The 23548-nt window shown below is 43.3% G+C and overlaps 1 protein-coding gene across 2 annotated transcripts in view; it reads left to right on the forward strand.

Moving 5' to 3' along the window:
* The window catches only part of NAB1 (NGFI-A binding protein 1), a 45587-nt gene extending 22493 nt beyond the window's left edge, over nt 1–23094 (forward strand). The window contains exons 4-8 of one of the 2 annotated variants that reach the window (XM_081096124.1): nt 3476–3527; nt 12395–12484; nt 16037–16196; nt 19005–19121; nt 20587–23094. In XM_081096124.1, coding sequence (XP_080952250.1) covers nt 3476–3527; nt 12395–12484; nt 16037–16196; nt 19005–19121; nt 20587–20675 — 508 coding nt within the window. In that variant the 3' untranslated portion in view covers nt 20676–23094. Of the gene's footprint in view, nt 1–3475; nt 3528–12394; nt 12485–16033; nt 16197–19004; nt 19122–20586 lie in introns of both variants that reach the window. The other variant, XM_081096123.1, reaches the window with a different exon arrangement.
* The last annotated feature ends 454 nt before the right edge of the window (nt 23095–23548 follow it).

The following is a 23548-nucleotide window of genomic DNA, read 5'->3' on the forward strand; positions in this document are numbered from 1 at the left end:
CCCCTAACCACCTGCCTGCCTACCTCATCACCCCTAACCACTCTGTCTGCCTGCCTGATTGCCCCTAACCACTTGCTTGGCATTGCCAGCCCGGCTGGCATGGCTCAGTGGTTGAGTGTCAACCTGTGAACCAGAAGGTCATGGTTCGATTCCCCATCAGGGCATATGCCTAGATTGCGGGCTCAATCCCCAGTGTGGGGCTGCAGGAGGCAGCCGATCAATGATTTTCTCTCATCATTGATGTTTCTCTCTCTCTCTCCCCCTCCCTTCCTCTCTGAAATCAATAAAAATATTAAAACAAAACAAAACAAAAAATATTGCCAGTGTTTTTTGTTGTTTTGTTTAATTCTGTTTGTCTTTCTTTTAAAAAAGCAGTTCCCTGGCACTATGACATTGTTCTGGTGGGTTTCAGACAGTCCCTCATGCAGATGCTTGGGCTGTGAGTGTGATGATGGGGTTTAGTTAGTCAGCATTATAGACTGATCTGTACACCACTCACTGTATGCAGCTGAACTCAGAGGAAGAAGCAGGTTAGTCCCTCTTGCGAGGTGTTTTGAGATTAGCTAAATAAGTAAAAAGAATCCATTGACCAGTATTTAAGGGAAATTGGAAGATACTTTTATTACTAGCAAGTGGAATATGGAACATGTGTTTGAAGGGGAAAAAAACTAATGTTAAAAAACAATGATGGTTCTCAAATGTAAACACTCCTCACTGGAACTCCAAGCACTGTCTGTGGTTGTAGTGCCCCTCGACTTTGCCCCCTCGGTTCCACATGGTCCCTGGCTCCCAGTGCCCATCCTTGGTGCATGCCCCTGCAGCTCTGAGCGCTTGCAGGTGGCCACCCACGTGACAGTGACGGAGCCTGTGCTGAGCCACATCCTCTGCACCCTGCCCGGCCCTAATAAATCACATTCTCGGGGGACGGAGCCTTGGAATTTAAACGACACGCATCCAGACGATCCTGTGCACGTCCAAGTTTGAAAGGCCCCTCCTGGTTGTCATCGCCATTGTTTTTCCTAACTCAGAGCGCTTCTCGCCACGGGAGCTCACGTATTTGCAAAGTGACAACAACTGAAATTATGCAGACTAAATGAGCAGGCTAACAATATACAGCAATATTATAGGGTCGCTTACAAGATTTTTTTTTTTTTTGGAGTTAGCTAATCAAGAGCTGATTTAGTGATTTTTTAAATTTTCTTTACTGTATTATACAAAATTTTCCTTCTGATTGCTTTATTTAAATAATTTTCTTGAATCAAAGTAATACATGTCCATGATTTAAGTAGTCATATAGTGCACAAGGTTTACAATGGAACTCAGCAGTTCTCCTGCTCACCCCTGTCTCTCTTTCCCCTTCTTTTTTTTTTAAATATATTTTATTGATTTTTTACAGAGAGGAAGGGAGAGAGATAGAGAGTTAGAAACATTGATGGGAGAGAAACATCGATCAGCCGCCTCCTGCACATCTCCCACTGGGGATGTGCCCGCAGCCCAGGTACATGCCCTTGACTGGAATCGAACCTGGGACCCCTCAGTCCGCAGGCCGATGCTCTATCCACTGAGCCAAACCGGTCTTGGCTCTTTCCCCTTCTTAATATGGCCTCTAGAGGCAACTACTTTCAACAATTTTTAGCTGTTTTTTGTAGTATTTGTATTTCTTTTTTAAGTTAAATATATTTCAAAATACATAACACTTCTATATAATTTAGAAGACAAAACTATGTAAATAGGTAATACAAAAAAGTTGCACTCCCATTCCTGTCTCATTTTACCTTGTTTTTCTCCTCAATGTAGATAGCTTTTTAAGTGTTTTTTATATCTTTGCAGTGTTTATGTACATGCAAAAAAATATAGTTTCTCATTTTCACCTTTTTAAAAAAACACAATAGGTAGCATGTGTCTATATTATTATATGTATCGCTCTTATTTAAACACTAGAGGCCCGTGGGGTCCCTCCGTCTGGCCTGCAGGATTGGGCTGAAACTGGCTCTCCGACATCCCCCAAGGGGTCCCGGATTGCGAAAGGGTGCAGGCCAGGCTGAGGTGCATGATCAGGCCGGCCAGGGAGGGACGGCGGCAGGGCTCCAGGGCGTGTCCGGACCATCTTGCTCAATCCAAATCTGCCGGACCCCAGCAGCAAGCTAATCAACTGGTTGGAGCATCTGCGCCCTGGTGGTCAGTGCCCGTCACAGCGAGCGGTTGAGCACCTTAGCATATTATTAGCATGTTACACTTTGATTGGTTGAACGGACGACCGGACCCTTAGCATATTAGGCTTTTATTATATAGGAAGCCTTGGAGATCTCACTCTATACATACTAGTACATATACATCTTCCTCATTGTTTTTTACATGGATGTGTCATGATTCATTTACCCAGTACCCTGTTGATGGATACCTGAGTTGTTTCTAGTCTTTTTCATTATAAATAATACCACAGTAAATAACATTATGCGTATCTTATTTATTCTGAAGTTCACGTTTTTGACACTCTAACACAGGGGTTCTCAAACTACGGCCCGCAGGCCACATGCGGCCTGCCGAAAGCATTTATCCGGCCTGCCTGGTGTTTTTGCCGCCGCTGTGTGCATAGGAATTTGTTCATAGTTTTTTTTTTAAACTATAGTCCGGCCCTCCAACGGTCTGAGGGACAGTGAACTGGCCCCCTGTTTAAAAAGTTTGAGGACCCCTGCTCTAACATCTTTTATATCAGGGGTGGGGAACCTTTTTTCTGCCAAGGGCCATTTGGATATTTATAACATCATTTGAGGGCCATACAAAATTATCCACTTAAAAATTAGCCTGCTAGATTTGGTCAGACATTTAATTAACTCACCCCAATGCCTTGGCAGGGCCAGACCAAATGATTTCTCGTGCCTCATATGGCTCGCGGGCCAGATGTTCCCCACCCGTTTTACATGAAAGTGTAGCAGAATTGATGGCTCGCCACAGTTCAGTCGGCAGTAGCAGTTCACGTATGTGTAGGACCTCTGTGGGCTAGGTTCCCAGCAGAGGGGTCTCTAGGTGAAGGGGGAGTGTGTTGTTGTCTCGGTAGGTAGATAAAAAGCATTTTAATCTCATGTCGCTTCAGGTATTCATCTTAAATGGCCATTGTTGTCATTTTGTCCTAAATTGTTTCTACTGACCCATAAAGGGATATTATGGAATACAATCCTCAATTTTTTTTTCCTTTTTCATTATGTAATAATCATTACATACTTATTGAGTACTTTCTGTGTGGGGAATTCTAAATAGTATACATCTTTAAAAATGGATAATAATTGCATCTGCATCTTTCAGTGTTGATTTAAAAATGAAAAATCTAGTTTTCCTCACTTCAGTGTTCGCTATGCATGTCTTACTTTTGGTGTCAGGTTTCAGGGTTATATGTTTCGGTGGAAGTTTATAGATTAAGATGTCTCTAGAATAAAACTTCTTACCTTCTCAAGTTTGTCTCTCCCATTCCCCTCAGGTCAAAATGTGGAGAAAGAGATGAATTATCCCCGAAGAGAATTAAAGTGGAGGTATGATTATGTTATTTTCTTTTCTTATGTTAATAATGTTTGCTTTAGTAGTTTAAAGTAAGAAAAAGGATGGTCCCATAAACTAGTGAAAAATGTGAAATGCAGTATCTTAAAAGCAATATATAATTTTTTTGCTTTGATATATCTATGGTCATTTGAACTAGGATTCTAAGGAAGTTCTTAGAAGGAAACAACAATAAGATTGATGTCCAGTCGGTTTATCAAAGGTTCATTTGTAAATAGGTGTTTTTTACAGATTTTAAACTCTACAGGTTAAACTATTTTTTAATCTTATTTATAACATGTCACCTTATTAAGTATTTTTAAAGGAGCTAAGATTTAATTTCTTTACATTAACTATCTGAGGGAAATGACAATTTAGTAGGTGCAAATTATAGAGACTTCAGTGTAATTGAAGCCTCTTTTAGGGGACATGTTTGAGGCTGTCCTTCTGATTTTAGACCTGCCAGCGGGAAGGTGGGAGTTAAGCAAGAACAATGTGCTTCTCTCAGGGCTCTCAGCTCAGAAGGTTTCAGAACGCGTTCCTTAATTTGGACTGATACAGTAGTTCCCCGCCAGCAGCCATGGTTTCACTTTCCATGGTTTCAGTTACCTGTGGTCTCAGTTTCCCACAGTCAGCTGCAGTCCAGAAATATTAAATGGGAAATTCCAGAAATAAACAATTCACAAGTTTTAAATTCTGCACCATTCTGAGTAGCGTGATGAGATCTCGCTCTTTCCCGTCTGGGAGGTGAAGCGTGCCTTTGTCCAGAGTACCCAGGCTGTGTATACTCTCTGCCCAGGAGTCCCTTGGCCGCCTCGGTTATCGAGCGACTGACACCATCACGGTGCTTCTGTGCAAGGAGCCCTGATTTGACTTAATAATGAATGCTGAGTGCAAGAGCAGTGATGTTGGCAGTTCAGATACGCCAAAGAGAAGCAGTAAAAGGCGTCCCTTAAGTGAAAAGGTGAAAGTTCTCAACCTAATAGGAAAGAGAAAAAAATCATATGCTGATGTTTCTAAGATCTACAGTAAGAACCAATTTTTTTACCTGTGAAATTGTGGGTAGAAAAAAAGAATTTGTGTTAATTTTGCTGTTGTACCTTAAGCTGCAAACGTTATGGCCACAGTGCGAGGTAAGTGCTTAGATATGATGGAAAAGACATTACACTTGTGGGTGGAAGACATGAGCAGAAAGTGTGTTTCAATTGATGGCAGTGTGTTGCACCAGAAAGCGCTGAGCCAACATGCAGACTTCAGTAAGGGATCTTCTGAAATGACTGACACCAGCCACTTACTCCAAGTAAGGGATGGTCATACAGATTGAAGACTAGGTTTAGGCTGAAAAATATACAAATTACTGGGAAGGGAGGGAGGGAGGGAGGAGGAAGAGACCACATTCACATAACCGTTATTACAGTCTGTTGTTATACTTGTTCTTTTTTAATAGTACTTGTTGTTAATCTCTTACTGTGCCGGATTTATAAATTAGACTTTATAACAGGTATGTATGTGTAGGAAAAGCACAGCACGTACAGGATTCAGTGCTGTCTGGTTTCAGGCACCCGCTGGGGGTCTTGGGATGTGTGTTCCCTGTGAACAGGGTGGGGCTGCTGTACTTTCTTAGGGTCCAGTCAGTAGCAGAGGAGATAATTTTGAAGTCTGGTGGCACCTTCCTTTTTTTCTTGGGTAGGAGATAGGGCTCGGTGCTCGGAGCCATCCATTATTGGATTTCAAGGTAAAGCAAATAAGCTATGTTTGACTACCCTAAATATCTATCATCAAGTAAGATCTGTTTGTATTGGAACAGTCCGTCATTTATACCAAAGCCACAGTTACCCTTTAAAAACATAAATCCCTTTTTTGCTTACATCTCTCCAATGGCTGTCTACTATACTGAGAATAAAAAATCTACACTTTTCCCTTAGGCATCTAAAACCCTACATGATCTGACTCTGGGTGGCATCTCTGACCTCATCTGCTACCACAACTCTTGTTGTGTCCCACCCACATGGACCAATTTTCTGTTCCTGGAACATGCCAGACTCACTTGTGCCTCCGCATCAGTTATCTCTACCCAGATCTCACGATAGTCACTTGGTTTCCTCTGACTCCACTGCCTCCCTTTCTAAAAGGAACACCCTTACCCCCAAATCATTTAAGCTCATTCTCATGGTTTCATTAGTTTATTTTCCTACCATTCCCCAGTATCTGGAACTAGTATATGTTTGTTTTAAATTTATTATCAGTCTGCACCATTAAATGTGAATAAAGCTTTTATCTGTCTATCCAGCATATCTTAATACTGAATTTAGAAGAGTGACTTACACTTGATAGGCATTTAATAAAATCTGTTAGATGAAATGATGAGTAGCTATGGATAAGCATCTTTGACTTCTAAAATCTTTAGCCTAAACCAACACCCATCTGCTGCCTCTGAGGATGTGCTCCTGTGCCCTGACCAGGAGCCCCCCTGGCACTCTTTGGTGCACGGGACGATGCTCAACACCCTGAGCCACACCTGCCAGGGCTGAGCTTCCTTTAGTAGCATGGAGTATTAGGTTATAGCATTAGATGTGGCCCTTTTATTCCTTTTAGAAATATTCCACTAGAGATGATGGAATTAGAGTTCTGTATGGTTGGTTGATTGATTTACTGCAGTTCACAAAGCTCTTTGAATAATTCTGAATTTAGAATTAAGATAATCAGCCTAGCCAGCGTGACTTAGTGTTTGAGTGTCAACCCATGAACCAGGAGGTTATGGTTCGATTCCGGTCAGGGCACATGCCCGGGTTGTGGGCTCCATCCCCAGTATGGGGTGTGTAGGAGGCAGCTGACCAGTGATTCTCTCTCATCATTGATTTTTCTGTCTTTCTCTCCCTCTCTCTTCCTCTCTGAAATCAATAAAAATATATTTTAGAATGAAGATAATCAGTGTTTCCTTTACTGTGAATAATAGTCCTATTCTTTTCTAAATAAAACATGTGACTAACCAGTCCCAAGCTTCTTTAAATGCTCTTACAGACACTAAACTCTTAATTTTGTTTCCCAGAAATAAATATGGACTTAGCTTTGAATTTAGGACAGTAGTTTACTTTTTTGTTGTTGTTTTTTATTATTAAATATATTTTTATTGATTTCAGAGAGGAAGGGAGAGGGAAGAGAGAGAAAAACATCAATGAAGAGAGAGAATCATTGATTGGCTGCCTCTTGCACGCCCCCAACTGGGGATCGAGCCCCCAACTCGGGCATGTGTCCTTGACCAGAATTGAATCGAGGACCCTGCAGTCTGCAGGCATGGTGATGCTCTATCCACTGAGCCAAACTGACTAGGGCTATTGGTTTGTTTTTAATTTTTTTTTTTACTTAGTTTTTTAAAAAGCACTCATGTATGGTAGATATCAGTATCTCTTCATTGTGCGTGTGTGTTGTAGATATGTGTGTATACCTACACGCACATATAGTGTAACTAAAGGCCTGGTGCACGAATTTGTGCACCAGTGGGGTCCCTCGGTCTGGCCTGTGGGATTGGGCCAAAACCAGCTCTCCGATATCCCCCAAGGGGTCCCGGATTGTGAGAGGGTGCAGGCCAAGGACTGGTCAACTGTTTGCCTCCCGGTGGTCAGTGCACATCATAATGAGCAGTCGAGCGGCCTTATATCATTAGCACACTAGAGGCTCGATGCACAAAATTCATGCAAGGGGCTCAGCCCTCGCAGCCCCAGCTTTGTCCAGAAGGTTGTTCGGCTGTCTGGTCCAATTAGCATATTATGCTTTTATTATTATAGATTATGCTTTGATTGGTTGAACAGATGACGAGACACTTAGCATATTAGGCTTTTATTATATAGGATTCTTTTTGAAATATACAATGTTGGCATAAGTCGTTGCCTACATTTTCCTGTGTACTCTAAGTCAAATTAGAGGTGCTAGAACTGTTCGTTTGGTTTGGGAAGCTGAGGCTGAGGTAGTAGTATTGGCTGTATAGGGTCACTACTACTCCCCTAAGACTTTTCCACGTATTAGTGCTTTGTTTGTGTCTCCCTTTGGTGTGGCTGCTGAGGAGGGGGAGAATTTCTGGCATGAGAAGAGATTAGGGAAAGTTCTGTTGAGGAGATATCATTTGAGCTGGGTTGAAAAAGAAGGGTAGGATTTCAGAGTGTAGGAATGTGGGTTGGAGGTGGAGGGGCATTACAAAGACAGAGAGATAAGAAAATACTGTGAGTGTTTAGAGAACATTGAGACCAGTTTGTCCAGAATATATGACTGACACAAAGGACTTCGTAAGTAAAACTAGATTTCAGAATTCTTTTAACATACTTGTTCATCTTATTTCATTTGAATATTTCTTTTGGGATTCTTAGCTTCCTGATTCTCTATTTAACAAAAGTAATAAAAAGATAAGCTTAGTTTGTTGTAAAATACAACAGAGTCCTAATTATTGGGCCCAAATTAATGAGAATTTTTTTGTCTTTTCATCTTTATTTTTCCAAAACCCTTGACAATGACGAATGAGCATACATGCCAAGTTGCTGACTTATTTTCATTTTAAAATTGTAATTTTTACAGCGAACAAAAAGAAATGTAATGCCAGTGGATAAAATAGAAATGACATCATAATAGACACGTAAGGGAAAGAAAAACATTTTCTTCCGTGCCGTTACCAGCACATTACGATACAGCAGTGAACTACGCCAGTGCCGTGTTCAGGCTCAGTCAGATGCCTTCTTGTTGCTGGCTGCTTTCTGTTCCTGATCTCTTCGTGAAGGGCTGAGTGGGGTGAAGGTTTTAAATCCTTGTCTGATTTTTCCCATTATGTTCTAGTGGTTCCCCTTGAGGATAGTTAGCTGTTTGGTGTTGCTGTTGGTGGTGGTGATCGGTGTGCATGTTGTGTGAAAGTGTAATTGCTAGAAGGCATGAGGAGACGCCGAGGAAGACGCCTGCTCACGGGGAACCTGAGGGGAACCCTGACTTGGAGTGAGGCCTCTACGGGAGGCTCCTCCTCCTCCTCCTCCCTCTGTCAGCGAGCGAGGTCTGGCCATGCTTCTCCTGCCCAGGCCACGGAGCAGCTGCCCACCCGGGGTGGCCGCCCTGTGTGCGAGTCCTCCTTCAGCTGACATGAACATGGGTCAGAGACCCCACATCTAGCTCTGGGGCCATGGTAACATAGCTACTTTGTTACTGAATCTGTTATGTGCCTGTCCCTCTAGGCCAGTGATGGTGAACCTTCTGAGCTCGGCGGGTCAGCATTTTGAAAAACCCTAACTTAACTCTGGTGCCGTGTCACATATAGAAATTTTTTTATCTTTGCAACCATAGTAAGACAAAGACTTATATTTTTGATATTTATTTTATATATTTAAATGCCGTTTAACAAAGAAACATCAACCAAAAAAATGAGTTCAGAGGTGACACGCGTCATAGGTTCGCCATCACTGCTCTAGGCATTTGAAATTCATTGTCACAAGCCTTCATGTCTACCCTCTAGGAGGCTTTGTGATTTCCACTTTTACAGCAAGGAGAGGCCCAGAAAGGCTCGGGAACTTGCCCAAGTTGCCACATTGCTGCCTGGTGGCAGAGCCAGGCCTTCCAGTCTAGGTCTGACTCCTAAACTTCAGAGCAGTGGCCATTCACAAAGCGCCTTCGGTGTGAAAAACACTACGTACTGGAATTACACTTCCCACTAGCGCGCCATGGAGGCAGAGTGCGCAGAGAAGAGCGGCAGCTGCCATTTTCTTATCCAAGGAAGCTTCTCTGGGAAACAGTGATAGGGTTTGAGGAGAAAACTTAATGTAAATTACAACACAAATAATATAAACTTAGCCTAAATTATAAACACTTAATATAAATATAAGGCATTACCATTTGGCACACTAATTGTTTTGAGTGAGGAAAAACTGTGTTGGGAAGATAAATAGTAAATAAAAAATTAGCTTGCTTTGTTTATATTGTACCTATGACAGAAAGGATTTAAGACAGCTTGACAACTAGCAAAGAGGATGAACCATCAAGAGGCCAAGGCCCTGGCACTCTTGCCTCCACCTCATTTTTTTGAAACATTAGTTAAAAGTGGACTCGGTTGCTAACCTTTTTCATAAAGAACGTGTTGCACTCCATGAACGAACCCTGTCATGCCTCCAGTGTTACAAGTGGTATCTCAGGAGGAGGGAAGAAGATGTAAAAGCCTGTCTCGACTGGCGTGGTAGCTGACTACATGGGCTGTTACTGTTCAGATCTCAGCTGTGAGTTTTCTTGTTTCACTGAAATTGCTGGAGACGGGGCAGAGAGCTGGGAGGTACCGCATTCTTGATCCTGTGTGGGCTGGGAGTGCAGAGCAATCAGAGATGAGTGGATGAGAGAAGTGAAGTTTGTTAATCGAGGCCAGAAAGTCAAAGAATTGGGGCTTAAAGAAGAAAGCCTCAGGAAACATCTGCCACAGCTCCCGTGGGCGGGGGAGGGAGCCGCGGGAGGGGGAGCGGATCAGAACCCACCTACGCTGTCACGAAGCCTGTTGAAGAGGAAGCTGGTCTAATTTGATGTCGATTCTTCCCCTCTGGATCAGAAAACAGAAGCCTTACAATCTGCTATTCATATAGAAAGTGTGAGTAGAAAAAAGGAAAATGCACGTGTGAGGCTGAGAACATCTGCTGGGTGAGTCAGTTAAAGACGGCTCAGCAGTACATGAAGGCAGCTTGCTAGTGTTCAGTGGGAAGGTTGAGGGGTGGGGTGATGGTAATGAGTTCACAAACAGCACCCCACCCTGCACTCCTGTTTTCTCAGTGCTCAGACGCAGAGCCTCGCCACTGAGGGCGCGCTGTGATTAATAGCAGCAGCCAGGAATAGGACATGAAGATAAATGGCTCATAGCATGGTACCTCTGGCTTCCTGGGAAAAAGCTGGAGAGACAGAACAAAAGTCCTGCCCCACACATAATGCGAAGAGCCCAGCTTCTTGGGAACGGTCTCCCTGTTATTTCTGAGTCATTCCTCTTGGGTCCTTTTGGGTCCCTGGGACCGCCTTTACATGTCATGAGTGACAGCTCCTCCACCCTGCAGTTTTCCCACCACAGTGAACTGACTGCCAGAGGCTGTGGGACACCATCAGAAGGCCCGACTGCTGGGCTCAGGAACCTAAGTGGTGGGCCTGGAACATGGACCAGGTCTTTCTAATCCAAAGCTCCACTGCCTGGCAGGGAAATCACACGCGACGTGGAAGAGTCCCTCAGAAATTCAGATGGAGACTATTGGGTAGCACCTTAAAGAAAGTTTACTTTGGATCTTTACCACATTACATTTAACAAAATAAATTCCTGGTGAGTTAGAGATTAAATAAACACACACACACACACACACACACACACACACACACACACACGGCTTAGAAAAACTAGAGGGTAGATTTGAATACTTATCAAATCTCTAAAGCAGAATCCTTTTCTAAACTTTATAGCAACAGAAGAAATCACAAAATAAAACACAATTATATGCAACTACAGTATGTAAAATTTAAATTTTTGAATATCAAAACAAAAATAAATTGGCAAAAACTGAGAAAGCAACACCACCCAGTGCTGGACAGAGCTGTCAGATATTGCTTACTAGAGGCCCGATGCATGGAATTTGTGCAAGAGTAGGCCTTCCTTCCCCTGGCTGCCGGCACCGGCTTCCCTCCAGCACCCGGGACCCAGGCTTCCCTCACAGAGGGAGGCCCCGCCCACCCACCACAGCCCGCCAATCAGTCGCAGCCACGGCGGCTTGCCTCTACCCTCACAGTCCTGGGTCCAGAAGGTCGTTCAGCTGTCCGGTCTAATTAGCATATTATACTTTTATTATAGACTAGAGGCCTGGTGCACAAAATTTGTGCGGGGGGCGGGGGCGTGTTCCTCAGCCTGGCCTGCACCCTCTCCAATCTGGGAGCCCTTGGGGGATGTCTGACTGCCGGTCCCTGTAATCAGGCCTAAACCAGCAGTCGGACATCCCTCTCACAATCTGGGACTGCTGGCTCCTAACCACTTACCTGCCTGCCTGATTGCTCCTAACTGTTTCTGCCTGCCAGCCTGATCGCCCCCTAACCACTCCCCTGTTGGCCTGATTGACGCCTAACTGCTCCCCTGCTGGCCTGATTGCCCACAACTGCCCTCCCCTGCCAGCCTGATGGCCCACAACTGCCCTCCCCAGCCGGCCTGATCGCCCACAACTGCCCTCCCCTGCCGTGACCCACCTCCTCCATGCCACATGGAGCCGCGGGAGCCCCAGGCCTCACCGTGCAGAGCGGCCACTGGGCCCCATCTCCGCTGTGCATGCAGCCATCTTGTGGCAGGATCACACGCAAGGGCACTAGGACCACCTAGGCTTTTATTAGTATAGATGATATGGCAAACAGTGAAAGGCCCTTGTAGAAAGTATGTGGAAAACATAAAAATGCTCATCTCTCTGCAGTAATTCTACTTCTGGGAATCTCTTAACTATGTGAAATGCTATTTCCATGGAAATATTTTAGTGTTTTTCAAACCAAAAATGAGGAAAATAATATAAATGTCCAATATGGGGATAGTGGTTAAGTAAGCAAATCACTAGATGAAAAGTTATATGAAATGTTATATAACCATTATTATCATTGATCATGAATTCTGCCTTCCAGTGTAAAATAGTATGGATGTATAAATCTTTGCATCTTTTTCATTTATGTTTTTATTGAGGTTACAACTCTAGAATAAGGTAGTTGTACCATAAAAGACAGAAATGAAACATTGTACATTGAAATCTTCCTTAAGATGGTTGTCTTTGCTTTATTTTCTGAGCTTTAGATCATATGTTTATTTATTTAGAAATTCTAAGTAAAAAAGGACTTATTCTTCGATCTACAGGATGGGTTTCCAGATTTCCAGGACTCTGTGCAAACCCTCTTCCAGCAGGCTAAAGCTAAGAGCGAAGAACTCGCTGCCCTCAGTTCCCAGGTAACGTAAAACCACCAGTTCATAGCTCATAAGAATATCTGTAGGTTGAAAAGTAAATGGCTGTTTCAACTGGTTCCAGTTTTAAGCATCCAAGGACTGAATTAATTTCTGGTTCTTAAAATGTCATCTGATCACAGCTGTGTCAACAAGATAGCAATAACAACTTGGTTTGCTTTGGTTTATGAGCAGAATCTTTTTGAGCAGAACGTGATACGGTGATACTTATTTATTCTTTGTAGTTTTGTAGGAAGTAAAATAGATTCTCTCCCTAAGAAAACCCAAAAGAAATAATTTGATACCAGTAAATCAGCCATGCTGACTATGTCTGTGTGAAATACAATTCTGAGATAAATAGTACTAGTTTTCAATAAAATATTAATAGTTGACTGTATAGCTTTTGTTAATTATTTCAATTAATGTGTAATAACAAGTGTTAAATTAATATGCAGCTTCAGGCACTTTTGCTATTATTTCATTATGTACACTGAAATTAACATTTTAAAAAGTCATTTCTGCAAACAGCACCTTTTGGAAAGTACTGTAAGTTTTATTCCTGCTGATCTTCTCCCTAGTGGATTAGTAGTGCCAAGTTTTGTTTTTCATGTTAAAAGGATGAAAAATACATTTCCCACTCAGAATTCTTACTGAAATTTTATCAGTTAATTCAAATGAATTGAAGTTACAATTTCTTTTGATCTGGTTTATGAGCATTCAGAAAAATAGTAAAAAACTTGTATCCTATTCATTGAATTAATATATTTCCTATTGATTTTTACCGTTGTGAATCAGGATTGTTTGTAAATGATTTTATATAGCAGTTTCCTTATATTACTCTTTTATATAGAATGGTAATGATTCATGTCTATAATTTTTAACATATTTTTATTGACTTCAGAGAGGAAGAGAGAGAGAGAGAGAGAGAGAGAGAGACATCAATGATGAGAGAGAATCATTGATCAGCTGCGTCCTGCAGGCCCCCTACTGGGGATCAAGCCCAAAACCCGGGCATGTGCCCTGATTGGGAATTGAACCGTGACTTCCTGGTTCATGGGTTGATGCTCAACCACTGAGCAACACTGGCCTGGCTCATGTCTACATTTTGACTATTACTCTTTAGCAAAATGTCACCAATACACTGTCCTGAATATCATATATATATATATATATATATATATATATATATCCTATCTAATAAAAGAGAAACATGGTAATTAGCCATACGTTCACTACCCTTCCCATTAGCTAATCAGGGTGATATGCAAATTAACTGCCAGCCAAGATGGCGGCTGGCAGCCAGGCAGCTTGAAGCGAACATGAGGCTTGCTTGCTTCAGTGACGGAGGACTCCAACGTTCCCCGCCTGCCGCTGCCGGCCTCTGAGTTTGCAGTTTGAAACATTGTTACAAATATAGACCCTAAACAAAATCCCAGAAACCTGCTTTCAGCGAGCCGGGATCTCAGAGCTGGAGTTGAAACAGTGTTTCGGTTATAGAACCCAAACAAACCAGATACCTGCTTTCAGCAGCGGAGGCCTAAGAGCTGGAGCCAAGCCTCACAGCTAAAACTGGCTGAATTAAAAAAAAAAAAAAAAAAAAAAGCGGTTGGGAGCTTCCGTCACCCGCCAGCCTGAAAACAGCCCTCAGCCCCTCACCCAGACTGGCCAGGCACCCCAGTGGGGACCCCCACCCTGATCCAGGACACCCTTCAGGGCAAACAAGCCGGCCCCAACCCGTGCACCAGGCCTCTATCCTATATAGTAAAAGGGTAATATGCCTCCCGGCACCGGGATCAGCGTGACAGGGGGCAGCGCCCAAACCCCCTGATTGCCCTGCTCTGTGCCTGATAGGGGGGAGCTCCCCAACTACCTGATCGCCCTGCGGCTCTGTGTGTGACAGGGTGTGGCGCCCCACCCCCCTGATTGGCCCTGCTCTGTGAGTGACAGGGTGCGGCGCCCCAACCCTCCCCCCACGGGCCCTGCTCTGTGTGTGACAGGGTAGAGCCATAACCTCCCCATCGGTCCTGCCCTGAGTGTGACAGGGTGCGGCGCCCCAACCCCCTGATCCGCCCTGCTCTGTGTGTGACAGGGGGCGATGCCCCAACGCCCCTATCGGCCCTACTCTGTGAGTGACAGGGGGGAGCTCCCCAACCCCCTGATGGGCCCTGCTCTGTGCATGACAGGGGGGAGCTCCCCAACCCCCTGATCGACCCTGCTCTGTGCATGATAGGGTACGGAGCCCCAAACCCCCTGATGGGCCCTGCTCTGTGAGTGACAGGGGGCAGCGTCCCAACCCCCGGATTGGCCCTGCTCTGTGCGTGACAGGGGGTGGCGCCACAACCTCCCCATTGACCCTGCCTTCAGTGTGACAGGGGGCGGTGCCTCAACCCCCCAATCAGCCCTACCCTGAGCGTGACTGAGGGTGGCATCGCAACCTCCCGATCCACCCTGCTCTGTGCATGACGGGGTGGCGCCCCAACTCGCCAATCGGCCCTGCTCTGAGTCTGACTGGGGCTGCACCTAGGGATTGGGCCTGCCCTCTGCCACCCGGCAGCAGGCCTAAGCCAGCAGGTCGTTATCTCCCGAGGTGTCCCAGACTGCTAGAGGGCACAGGCCGGGCTGAGGGACCCCCCCTCCCCACCGAGTGCACAAATTTTTGTGCACCGGGCCTCTAGTATATATATATGTATATATAATTTAGAGCAGTACGTAGAGAAGGAACTTATAAAACACACAGAGATAAAGTTATATTTTAGCCAGTTAACTGTGTCTTTTAAAACATGGCTTTTCGACCTAACCGGTTTGGCTCAGTGGATAGAGCATCGGTCTGCAGACTGAAGGGTCCCAGGTTTGATTCCAGTCAAGGGCATGTACTTTGGTTGTGGGCACATCCCCAGTAGGTGGTGTGCAGGAGGCAGCTGATCGATGTTTCTCTCTCATCGATGGTTCTAACTCTCTATCTCTCTCCCTTCCTCTCTGTAAAAAATCAATGAAATATATTTTTTAAAAAATCAATAAAACATGGCTTTTCATGGTTGGTTGGGAAACACTGCCATTTCGTTCCATGACGAAAGTGAAGACCCTAGCTGGCACTGATGTTTTCTGCATAATCTGTGTTGTTTAATTTTAGGGGAAGTGTGTCTTCTTTCTCTAGACAACCATTTTACACTTTCTCCCCAAACACTGTCGTCATACCAGAGTCTGTGTAGTGCCAGATCCTAAAATAAAAATGCCGAGATGTCACCGTTAGAAGCAGCTTACAGCAGATGCTGCTGCTGCACTGAGGTTCCTTTTTCAAAAAACCTTCCAAAGGACTCGGCACCTTAGAAGCCAGAACTGAGGCTATTTTGCTTTTGAGCTGAACTGGAATTCTCTCGTTGGATTGAGCAAGATTTTCTCCCTTTGCATACTTAGGGGACGTGTATGCCACATGAAGTGTGAACTAATTTTAATGAATTCTAAATATATCTGCGCGAGTCTGAAATTGGCATCTTTAGGCCATTAAAAAAATCTGGAATGTTGTGGTGACTGATTTTATTTTTGCTTTCTTCCTAGCAGCCTGAGAAGGGAGTGACGAAGCCGATGGAGTTCCTGTGCGCCCAGGCGGGCTGTGAGCGGCTGCAGCCGGCCGAGAGGCGGCTCTCCGCGGGGCTCTACAGGCAGAGCTCCGAGGAGCACAGCCCCAACGGCCTGGCCTCCGACGGCTCGGACGGACAAGGTGCCTAGACCGGCCGCCCCTGCAGACCCTGCTGTTGGTGCACTTCAAAGAGACAAAACCTTGCTGGTTTTTAAATCTTAATATTTTTAAGAGATTGTCTTACAGATTCTCTACCAAAATTAATTGTCCAATTACAAATTGTCCCTTTTTCAAAAAGGGAAGGAATTCACTCTGCAAATTTAATTTTTAAAGTTGTGGGGTTTTTTTTTAACCTTATCATCCCTAAATAACAGCTGCACATACAGTGGATCTGTATTTTGTAAAGGGTGGTGGGATGGGAGATGTAAATAGTGCAGTGTTCAGGGTACCCACAGGGGGATTGGTTTCAGGTCCCCCTGCAGATACCCAAGTCTGGATGCTCTAGTCCCTTAGATAAAACAGTGTGGTATTTGCAGATAACCTATGTGCACCCTCCCTCCTGTCTACTTCAAATCATCTCTAGGTTACTTATAATACCTAATATAATGGAAATGCTATATAAATAGTTGTCACACTCTACCGTTTAGGGAATGATGACAAGATAAAAAGGCTCCACATGCCCAGTACAGATGCATCCATGTAAGCCGAACTACATACTACATGTCAGCAACAGCATCACCTGCCCCCGCCCCCCAAATATTTGTGATGTACCATTGGTCTGCAGATGCGGAACCCCTGGATACAGAGGGCTGACTGTACTGACCATTGTTCTCAAAGAAGTGGATTCCCTGGGAGATCTTTATCAGTTTTTAATGGATGACAGCTTCCTATTTTTTATGGGTTAAGAACAGATTTGTCTGTGGAATGTGTGACATTTGGTTCCTAAGAGAATATGCTGAATGCTTCCTAAAGTGTGACAGTGCAGAGCGTTGAGGACACGGGCTAAGAATGGAGAGACCTGAAGACGTTCTGTCCACTCTCAGCCTGACACTCCCGCAGGCCCTCTGGAACCTTCTGTGTGGTGTGCCCGTTGGGAAGTGGCCTCTTAAACGCTCTAAGTTTAGAAAGCTGTGGTTTATGAGTATTTTTACCATTGTAAAAACCACTTCATTTTTTTTCTTATGGGCACATGAAGAAAATAGGTCATTGTCGTCCACTCATTCAACAGATGTGTGTCAGGGCCTCCTCTGCGCCAGGCACGCTCCTAGGCACCGAGCTGCAGCAGTGAGCAAGGAGGGCCTGCTGCTTGGAGCTCACACCCGTGGAGGGAGATCACAGGAAGCAAGTGTGGGAATCGGGCCCCTACTTTCGATGGCGATAAGTGCTTGAGCAGAAACAGTAATTTTCTAGGGCCTTTTTTTATTTTAATCCTCACCTGAGGATATTTTCCCATTGATTTTTAGAGAGAGTGGAAGAGAGAGGGAAAGACAGAGAGAAACATCCATGTGAGAGAAACACATCGATTGGTTGCCTCCTACAGGAGCCCCAACCAGGGTCTGGGCCGGGGAGGAGCCTGCAACGGAGGTCCGTGCCCTTGACCGGAATCAAACCCGGGACCCTTCGGTTTTCAGGCCGGCGCTCTATCCACTGAGCCAAACTGGCTAGGGCGAGAACCTTCTTTTTTATGTTACTATTATGCTTTTCTAGAGAATGGTTACTATTGTCAAAAAGATAAGATTTCTTTCTGAGTGGGAAAGCCATGTGAAGCATCATCTAACTGTTGAATAAAATACTACTGTGTCAGCAGGTCAGAGTGGTGGAGGAGAACGCTCTTCCTCTTTTAAATGTTAGGGAAACTTTCTAGTTGAGGTCTTGTTTAACCTCTCCAGTCATCCTTGACAGTGAAGACTTCAGAGTTAAGAAGCAAAAGCATTCGTGAAAGATTTTGATGACTAATTTGTCATGCCAGGGTAAACCAGTGGGGGTGGCAGTTTGTTAAGTGTGATAGATTTAGGTTTATGACAGGACTAGAGGCCCGGTGCACAACATTCATGCACTGGGGGGTGGGGTCCTCTCAGCCTGGCCTGCACCCTGTTGCAGTCCAGGACCCCTCGGGGGATGTCCGACTGCTGGCTTAGGCCCGCTCCCCATGACCCCAAGGGGGATTGTCCAACTCCCATGGGGAGCAGGCCTAAGCTGGCAGTTGGACAATCCTCTGAGGGGTCCTTAGCAATGCCGTGGAGGCGGGAGAGGCTCCTGCCACCATCACTGTGCTCACCAGCCATGAACCCAGCTTCAGGCTGAGCAGTGCTCCCCCTGTAGGAGCACACTGACCACCAGGGGACAGCTCCTGCTTTGAGCGTCTGCCCCCTGGTGGTCATTGCATGTCACAACGACTGGTCATTCCACTGTTCAGTCGATTTGCATATTACGGTTTTATTATATAGGGTATGCTTTGGTATATAAGGCATTTTCACCATTTCTGTGATAATTCTGTTTTTTCACAGATTTGAAATAGGTTTTGCTGTCATTGTTTTTAATAATAAGCAGTTGGCTTGAGCCATCTCTGTCCCTCTAGTATTTATTATGTAGTTCACGATAGGCCTTGGCAAATGGTCGCACTAGTAAGAAAATGCCTGACAGAGGGGATGTATTATATACCAGAGGTGAGCACTTACTCAGAATCTCAGACTTTTGTTTAGTTCGTGATTAGCTCTTAAAAATATCTGGCAGAATTGTAAACCTTGGGACTAGCAAGAATTACCATTTTCCTCCTCTATTCTTCCACAAACTATATCTCCGACTGTTACTAGATTCTTCTGTGCCTGTGGACTTTTCCTTACTCCTTTCCGAAGGAGTGTTGAGGCAGTTTGTGGAAATTATGTTTAAGAAAAACCATGGTGTGTTTTTAATATTACTCACACTGCTTTTTTTTTTTCTTTCCATTAGGAGAAAGACCCTTGAATCTCCGAATACCTAACCTACAGAACAGACAGCCCCATCATTTTGTGGTGGACGGGGAGCTGAGTAGACTTTACCCCAGTGAGGCCAAGTCCCACTCATCAGGTGAGAACGGGAGATCATCAGAGAGAAACACTGAATAAAGCATCTTTACATTCTATTCTTCACCTCCCACTGTCCCTCCCCTGGAAAGGTCATTCCTAACAACGTGACTAGTCAGGTTTTTCTCCCCTTGGAAGTGAGAGGTGACCATAATAATGGCCAGTCTTCTTGAGACCATGGTCTTCCAAAGAGTTGACAGGGAACTCAGGAAGGTTGAGATGATTTTGATTAGCTATTACATGAGTGGTGACTTTAATATAAAATTTTATACCAAATTATAAATGGCTGGTTTGAGTTATGTAACTGTCTTTTTTCTGGCCTTTCACAATATGAAATGGATGGACTCCATGTTTGCTCTCTGCTGAGAAAACCTTGTGTATCAGAAGCTAAACTTGCCATGCAGATACGTCGTGGAGATGACATTTGTAGTTCAGATGTAAACTGAACTCCATAAAAGGATGCGCTGTTCCTTATTATAGTTAGATGTTTACATATTTTTGCCCAAGTGAGTTAGGCAGAGTTAAGTTGCTAGAAACGACACCATGCAAAGGAATCATTCAGTCTCTGAGTTAAAGTAACATTAGGAGTCGCTTGAAGTCAGGTGCTTCATCTGTAAAACAGAAATTCTTACCCCCCATAGAGTGGTTATGAGGATAGACAAGACAGTGTACCTGAACTGCCTGGCTGATAGGAATTCAACAAATGGTAGCTACTATTTTTATTACTCTTCTTTGCTGAATTTAAAATCCACTTCTGTATAGGGAGGGTAAGTTCATAAATGGAACCACCTAATTTCAGATAAGCTATGAGTATTGGTTACCTTTCCGTCATTCTGTAGTGTTTTTGTGAGATTCAAATAACTATACACACTTAACTCCAAGGAATTATTCCTTATGAATGAGTTTTCATTCTTTTACTCCTGTTTCTCCCACTTAAATGTCTCATGGTTAGAGAAACTTTTAAAAATAGTGCCATGTTTAAACACAAAAGATGTTTTTCTGTTTCATTTTTTTCATTGATAGTAAATATTTTGGCTAGTAACTTAGTTGTGTATGATGACTGGTTTTATTTTATATATTTCACTTACCACATTGGACCAAGCATTAAAGGAAAGTCAATTTGTTCTGTATGATAAATGCTTCACGTGCATTTGATGACTTCACTCTCACATCACCCAATAGAGATATTATCCCCAGTTTATAGATGAAGACAGTAGGGCCTTAGAGAGAGATGTAATGCCCTGAAATGGATACAGCTTAGTAATTGGCAGAGATGGAATTTAAATATAGAATCCAACCTCTTCACAACTCTCCATAAACATTAAAGTTTTATATGGAATTGCAGCATTATGAATAATTGATACTGTTTGCTGTGGGCTTTGGGGGCTTGTTTTGCAAGTTTGTTTGCGTTTGTTTTGTGATCCACTGATGTAAAGTATCGTACACTTGGTGTTTCCCTCTTTATGCAGAGAGCCTGGGGATTTTAAAAGACTACCCTCACTCCGCTTTTACTTTAGAGAAGAAAGTCATCAAAACAGAGCCTGAAGATTCAAGATAGCTGTGATCTTCCCACTCTTCTCTGGGAACGGCATCAGTTTTAAGGATAATGCTCCATCATAGAAATAAGCCTTAATAACCAGTGTTGCCTCATTCAGCTCCAACAGATTTCATAGCCAAAGCATAAGGACTGACACAGTGGTCTGGAAGCCAGGAAGACAAAGCAGCAGCCACAAGAGAGAAGATAGAGAGAATGTTGTAATAGAAATATTGATCCATTCACATTCCTGTGTGAGTCGGTTTATGTGGAAAGGCTTACGAAGTAATACTGTAAGCATTTATTTAAGAATGTACAATGTATTTGTGTAATTTATAGAAGTGAAATGTAGATGTTGAGACCTGTTCGGTCCAGTAGATATGGATACAGTTTATTTTACTTGAAATTTCATTGTCTACTTTAAGCGTATTTAGCGTAAATATTATATGTCAGAGTTTAGAATCTTTGCAGTCATAAAGAAAGTTTAAGTAATGTAGTTATTGGCAGGGTAGCAGTGACTTTGGAGAAATGGAATTTAGCAAATACCCGGTTTAAACCAAGGAAAATATTGTGGATTTAATATCTGATGAAACTGATTTTGTTTAGTAGGAACTGTGTCATTTATAGTCGTAAAGTGTCATTTTTGCTGACTTAATCAGGCACATGTACACAATTAACCAATACTGGAGTAAAGTTAAAAAGATGAGAAGCACAGAAGGCAATCTTTCCTAACCTACTTGCCAGATTGCATCCTATGGTCGCTACTTAAGCTACGGCAGACATAGGGGGCCGTTGCTGGGACAGAGACCTTGAAACAAGGGGACCGATGTGGACAAGCCTGGACTCAAACATCGCTGTTCCTGAACATGTGAGATAGATTGAGACATAGTAAGTTAACCCTAACTGTGACAAGGATGGTGACTGTTAACAAAGGCTGTACCATAATAAAGGAAGTACCGTTTTATGTCCAGAAACTCTTCTCTACGCACTGGAATCGGAGAAACTAGAGTCTCCCCAGGGGTCTTCCCACCCAGCCCTTCCCAGGAGGGGACAGTCATGACATCACACGTGCAGGCATGTTTCTGTGGCGGTTTAGTTGACATATACTCATTATTTATTTTATAATTTCATTTTTGTACAACTTTCAGATTTGTGAATGCAGGTTTTTTTTTTTTTAAATTCATTTTCACTTGAAAGTCTGTTTTAATTCCCCCTATTTAATTAATGGGTTGTGTGCATATACGTGGGGGGCTGTGCTTCAATGTTCATAATGTACTTGCACACTTACGAGAATTTCACATTGGAATTCATACTAAGAAAACAAATCCTATTAGAAATTTATATTTTTTTCTGTTGGTTTAATAGGAGAAGACATTAGACAGCTTTACCTACTTCCTCCAGATTCGTCTGAACACGATGTTGCTAAGAGGAGCGTACTGACTTGGAATATGTGTGGTTTTTGTTTCAGTTCTGCTCTGGGTCACAACTGCATAAACATATTAAGTCATAATCTGTTCTACTGCAACTCCTCAGCCCCATGTTAGATGAGACGTCTGTGCTGGAGTTGTGTTCACTGTCGCATATACAACTGCTTTTTCATTCTGATTTGTAGACTAGCTTTACACAGAAACACCAGAAAGCAGCTTCTATCTATCAGAAGCTTCCCCTCCTACATGTTTTAACTGTACCAGAGCATTTCCCCACTGAAGCAGCTTTTTGGACCTTGCCACTCTGTTGCTGGCTTGAGGTTGAGTACTGTGGTTGTCTTGTTCACTGTGTGTAGAAATAGTATGAATATGATTTAAATAGGTTATTCAATTTTTAATATTAGCCATAGAACTGGTTAGTATCTCAGTAGTTTCATGAAACGTTTCCTGTATTCTAATCTATTTTGAGAAATTCTGTAGGTTTTTTTAAAATTGTGTCTTACAGTTGAAGTTTGTACATTTTAATAAGCAACAATTTTTAAAGATGCTGTAATCTTCCAACTAATATTTATCTGTCTTTCATGGCCAAACAAACTGCATCTTTAAATCCATAAATAAGTTTCCTTAAGTATTAGACTTTTCTGGTCTTTTCAAGTTTAGTGATAAGAGGGAAGCACAAGAAAAATTTCAGTAGAATACAGTTTTTATTTTATAAACACTAATGTATTAAATTTGCTATACATTAAAGCAAATAATATATATTTTTATTTGAATTGTATATATGAATTGGATGTTATAACAGTTTGTGTTGTTTTTTTCATTGTGTTAGAGGTATTTTCACTGAACAAGGCCAATTGGTTACCTCGGTATTACCGCCAATACAGCCCAAGGGGCCGTTTCTCCCTCCGTCGGCGTGGTACTTTATCATGTGAAGTCTGCGTTTCTGTGACTCTCAGCTGTTGGTGAGGCGGGGTGAGTGCCCCCGCATCCCGTGGCAATAAAGGTTTTGTGCCTCACACGTGTGTGTTTATAGAACTTTCTGCACTGCACTGTCCCCAGCAGGCGTACTGGCTCCTCTGCCTCCCTCTCTGGGAACTTGGGCTGGGCTTGGGACTCAGGGCCCAGGGGCTGTGTCTTCAGTCAAGACTAAAGGTCCTTCTCCACTGCCCGTCACTGCCAGAGAGATTGTGGCCAACAGATGCTCAGTCGACTCTGGCCTAGCAGAGAGAATTTGGTTTGTTCTCACAAGAAGTTTACAAAGCCATTAAAAAAACTATAAAAAAACAATACTGTATTTAACCAACTAAATGTTTAATAAATGAGAGGACCATCAGGATTTAACATTTATAATATACTACTGTTGAAAGTTACTGTGGCTTGGCTTCAGTATTACAGGCTGCCTCTATGAAATTGAGCTAACCTGTGGTAGAAAATTAGCAAAAGCTTTGCAACGAAGTTTTAACTGATGCG

Source organism: Myotis nattereri (assembly GCF_964212035.1).
Source record: "Myotis nattereri genome assembly, chromosome: 7".
In the NCBI taxonomy this organism is placed as follows: Eukaryota; Metazoa; Chordata; class Mammalia; order Chiroptera; family Vespertilionidae; genus Myotis; species Myotis nattereri.